Source organism: Triticum dicoccoides, chromosome 3A (genome assembly GCF_002162155.2).
Source record: "Triticum dicoccoides isolate Atlit2015 ecotype Zavitan chromosome 3A, WEW_v2.0, whole genome shotgun sequence".
Taxonomy (NCBI): Eukaryota; Viridiplantae; Streptophyta; class Magnoliopsida; order Poales; family Poaceae; genus Triticum; species Triticum dicoccoides.
In genome coordinates this window covers 697,547,240-697,552,213 of record NC_041384.1, presented here as the reverse complement: position 1 = coordinate 697,552,213, position 4,974 = coordinate 697,547,240, and the positions used below count along the sequence as shown (strand labels likewise).

General features: G+C 49.5%; 1 protein-coding gene across 1 annotated transcript; it reads right to left on the bottom strand.

Annotated features, from left to right (window-relative positions):
- Positions 1–2,234: 2,234 nt before the first annotated feature.
- Positions 2,235–4,402, bottom strand: LOC119273187 (F-box/FBD/LRR-repeat protein At1g13570-like). The gene is made up of 3 exons (XM_037554442.1): positions 3,330–4,402; positions 3,096–3,230; positions 2,235–2,877 (listed from the first exon to the last, which is right to left on the bottom strand). The coding sequence occupies exon 1, from the start codon at positions 4,344–4,346 to the stop codon at positions 3,597–3,599; it is 750 nt and encodes a 249-aa protein (XP_037410339.1). The 5' UTR covers positions 4,347–4,402; the 3' UTR covers positions 2,235–2,877; positions 3,096–3,230; positions 3,330–3,596.
- Positions 4,403–4,974: the final 572 nt, after the last annotated feature.

The following is a 4,974-nucleotide window of genomic DNA, read 5'->3' as shown; positions in this document are numbered from 1 at the left end:
TTGACGAATTTTTTTTTTCACGAAAAAACCGGACGAAAAAAACCGGGCGAAAAAGCCGAATCGGGAGCACGGTTTTTTCCCTTTCCGAAAGAGGCACGCCCGTGCCTCTCGCGAAATCACAACTGTGCCTCTCGTGGAAGCAAAACCGTGACTCTCGTGGAAGGAAAAAAAACAGAAAACGGGTTTTTTTTCCGTTTCCGAGAGGCACGCCCGTGACTCTCGCAAAAGCACAACCGTGCCTCTCGCGAAAGCAAAACCGTGACTCTCGCGAAAGAAAAAAAAATAAAAAACGCGTATTTTTTCCATTTCCGAGATGCACGGCCGTGACTTTCACGTAAGCACAACCGTGCCTCTCGCGGAAGCAAAACCGTGACTCTCACGAAAGAAGAAAAAAACAGAAATCGCGTTTTGTTTTTCCTTTTCCGAGAGGCACGGCCGTGCCTCTCGCGAAAGAACAACCGTGCCTTTCGCGGAAGCAAAACCGTGACTCTCGCGAAAGAAAAAAAATAGAAAACGCGTTTTTTTCGTTTTCGAAAGGCACGGCCGTGACTCTCGCGGAAGGAAAACCGTGACTTTCGCGGAAGGAAAAAAAAGAAAACGTGTTTTTTCGTGCAAATTTTTTTTTCGAATTATTTTTTTGATCAAAAAGCTATGAAAGACCGGGAGAAACCAAAACCGAAAAAAACCGTTTAAAAGGCCGAAAACGCGTGCGAAAAAATAAAAAAAACAAAATCCGAAGGAAGCGTCCAGAGCGCGACACGTGGCGAATGGCTGAGAGCGCGCCAAGTGGCGTTGATCGTTGCGAGGCTCCCGAAGGAGCGCTCGTTAACTAGTTGCTCCCTTGCAGCAGCTTCGAATTCGGAGCACCCACAGTTCTGTTATAAGGGCTTTAGTTTAAGGCCCAACACACAGCACAGATCACAACGGCAAGCCAAGGAGGAACAAAAAAACAACATCTCAAACTTTGTAAGATCCCATTCCCAGGGGACAGTGGTAGCTGGCGGCATCGCTCCTGTGCACCCACAGCCCACCGCGACTCCATCTCCAACGCCAGCGCGGCATTAGGTATGAATTGCCTAAAGCAGTTGCGAAAATCAGCGCGAATTTTGTCGAAATGTTTCTGGACTTCTTTGAAAACAAGACTAGATGTTTCTGAAACCCAGAAAAACATGGTCAAACTCACTTGTGAGACGTGTAATAATGACTGAAATTTGCGTAAACATGTTTGAAATCCTTAGATGTTTTGTGTGTATTCATTCATTGGAATTGATGTGAACGTGTTTTTTTTTCTAAAAACAATGAGAGTTCATCGACATATTTGTTACGAAATCAGTGAAAGCTTATACGATAAAAGCATTATAACTACTATACTTTTTTAACAAAAGGGGTTTCCCCTGACTCCATTTATGTTAGAATGAAACCACATAGTAACAAAGTTTTAGGCTCCCGAGCCGGGCCTGCAACAGCCAGCCAGGCCTTTTTGCAGCAACTGAGCTGCAAACGAAGTTTTGCAGGGTATTTTATTTCAAGTTCAAACACAGATGCAGACAGCAGAAGAAACAGCCACTGACCTTAACACTAGCAACCAAAGCTACAACGTAAACCTACATGTAGTATCTCTCAACACAGATGCAGACACTAGAAGAAACAACCACATACACTACTATCTCTCAAGACCCTAACACCCAGCTGAGAGGCATAGAATCCGGCGCTGTTCCTGGTCAGTCGCATCCATCAGCAGAACTAGTCCCATGAGATCCTCAGGAGCTCTCCCTACCCGTAATCGAGCAAGCACAGTGCCCACATTATAACCTGGCTATCTAATAGCAATAAGAGTAAGCACAAGGCTATGATAATCCCATTACAGGTTGGACAGAACTGATTATCCATGTGTCCACTTCACACAGTGCTCAGGACATAAGAGCAAAATGATACATCTATTTTTCAAACTCAATGCCATGATCACCTATGTCTATTTGTGTACTCAACGGGATGGTTCCATGCTAGTAGCTCACCTGGGTTTCTCTAGCACCACTCCTTCAGTGAAGACATTGATCCTTTTTGTGAAGGTTTCCAACATCTCCGTGCAATTGCAGTAATCGGTACAGTTTATAAAAGAAACATGTAGCAAAAGTTTGTGAAAATCAAAACTAAAGACAATAATTGTGGTAATCAATTAGTACTCTTTTGAGCTGAAACCAACCCAGCGCATAGCAGATTAATTCATGCTCACAATAAAAACTACATGACATACTGGAATTGCCGTTCAACAAAGCAGAAAGACCATTACAATTGACTAGATAGACATCTAATTCCATCTGTTATGCGTCCAGCATCGACCAACCTAAAACTTGACTCGGCACAAACAAGCATTTCACAGCTTGCCAAATAGTCTCCCAGGTCTGACGACAACATAAGGCCCAGCTAGGTACCAGAAGAGTCTTGTACAAGAGCTGCTAATTAACTTACAGAGATCACTTCTGCTTCGGAGTAGTACTGGAGGTCAAAAGGGTCAGCAAACCCAAAATCAGAAGCTATCTTGTGGCAGTAAGGAGGACCTGACACCTCCTCGAATGGGCTTCTGAAGAGCTCTAGCTTGCAAGCTTTGCTGCTCCATTTTGCATTGGCCAGAGGCTTCAGTTTGGCATTGACATTGTCTCCCGAGGAGAAACACTCACTGGCCACCACAACCACCATCTGCTCCAGCACCCGCCCTCTCTCCGCGATAAACTTGAGGAAAGTAAGCTCGCTTCTCGACCCTTGGAACTCGTAGAAGAACAACTTCTTCATGCTCCGCAGGACGCATTCGATGGGGCCGCCCTCCTGCCAGAACTTGAGATTGACCTTGCCGGTGGACTCCTCAAGTATGCGGGTGGACTGCAGATGAAATCGATCAGCTGAATACGGCATACATGGTTCAGGGATCAGCTGAATACGGCATATCATGCAGCAGTAGCAATAGCAGCAGCAGGCCAGCAATCTTATAATTAATCTGATTCACAGCTCTGTCCATGCTAGTCAGTTCAGACCATGCTAGATAACACAGCCACCAATACTGCAAAATTGCCACCAATACTGCAAAATTACAATTTTACCTGGACATGGAGAGTCTCCAGGTTGGGGAAACAGCGGAGAAAGCCGGGCACTTTCTTCACAGCATTGCGGGCACCGAACTGCACCTCCATGGCCAAAATCTGGACACTTGGAACAATGTCCTCCTTGCTCCCAGACTGCAATGCACCAAGGACAGATAAACTAATTCAGATCATAGATTAGCATTATTAACTGACACAGCTCTGTACCACTTGCAAATTGATACAGCTCTGTACCACGACGACCAGCTCTTGCTCTCCAGGCTGAAGGTATCCCAGCACACGCAGGTTAGGTGCATGCCCAATCTTGATTCTGAAAGAGCGGTTCGCCATGGCCCGGCTATTGATAGCGGGAACAGTTTCCTATTGGAAGAGCCTCTCCAGGCGAGGGGCATCCACCACGTCGATGTCCTCCATGAAAGAAAAGCCCAGCTGGACGCAGCGCAGGCTGTGGCTGACGAGGCGGACGCGCACTCCGGTCTGGCTCCCCATTATGCCGAGGAACTACAGGACGGGGCTTCTTTCAAGCATGAAGGCGAGGTCACGGTCCTCCATGACATTCCAGCAGAGGCCGAGCTCCCGGACGTTGGGGAAGCTGACACCGCGCGGCACGGCGGCGGTGTCCGGGAGCCTCCATACGCCGAGGTAGAGGCGGGTGAGGGAGGCGCAGCTGAAGAGCGTGGCGGGGAGGCGCAGGTCAATCGGCCAAGGGCGGTTGACAAAGACGAGTTCTTGGACGCCCTTGGCGACGAGGATGTCGAGCCAGCGCGCCATTTCGCCTCGGTGCTTGTCCATGACGCTGCAGATGAGGTGGACGCAGCGGAAAGGGCCCGGGTGCGCCGCGAGGGCGCCGGACACCGCGGCGGTGACGGCGCAGGGAGAGGGAGGCGCGTCGCCGTCCGGAAAGAGATTGATGTCGAAAAGAGCCAGGGGCGCCGAGCGCCAGAGCGGGCGCCAGCGAGAGGAGAGGGCGGCGGTGCGCGCGGCGTCCTTGGCGGACAGGCGGGAGATGATGTCGCGGAGGAGCACATCGGGGAGGCGGCTGATGCGGTCGACGCCGTCGGGGACCCAGGACGCGCCGGCGAGTGAGAGGGAGGCGGTGAGGGAGACGGGCGGCTCCGGCAGGTAGTCGTACACGAAGCAGAGCATCGTGTTTATGCCGAGGGCGATCGTCGCAGGGTCGCGGCCGTCGCGCTCCATGGTGGCCAGTATATCGCTCATGGAGGTGCCGATGGTAAACTGAGGGTCGCCCATGGCCGCCGGTGGAGGGGGAGGCGGCCGACGGCGAGGGATTTGGTTTGGGGGAGAGGGGTGGGGAATGGAAGAGTGTGGTGGTGTCCGTGGTGAGCTGCTTCTTCTGTAGATGCGCTCGCTCTTATGGGCCGGGCCGGGCCCATGAACGCGTCGCCGCTTCAAGAATCTAACTATTGGCCTAAAAACCCATTCTTCGACTAAAAAAACAATTTGTAACTATTTTTTAGAACAATCTCCACATGTTAATAATCCGATAACTCTAGAGGCCATAGCATGTTGCGAGGCCTTGGCGCTTGCGCCTGATCTATCTTTGGATCATTTGGTAATTGCATGCGACTGCAAACCAATTGTGGACGACATCAAGAAGGGGTTGGGAGGCCCCCATATCACTATTGTGTAAGAGATAAACATGAGAAGAGCATGTTTTGCCAGCTGTGATTTTATGTGCGAACGTCGAGCTTCGAATCAGGATGCACATAATATTGTAAAATTTGCTTTATCGTTTCCTAAGGGTCAGCATGTGTGGCTTCTATCCCCTCATGACCCTCTTTGTATCTTGTTGAATAATGTTCAATTTTAATAAATTTGGGTATCCCTCAAAAAAATCTGCACATGTTAAAAAAACAGT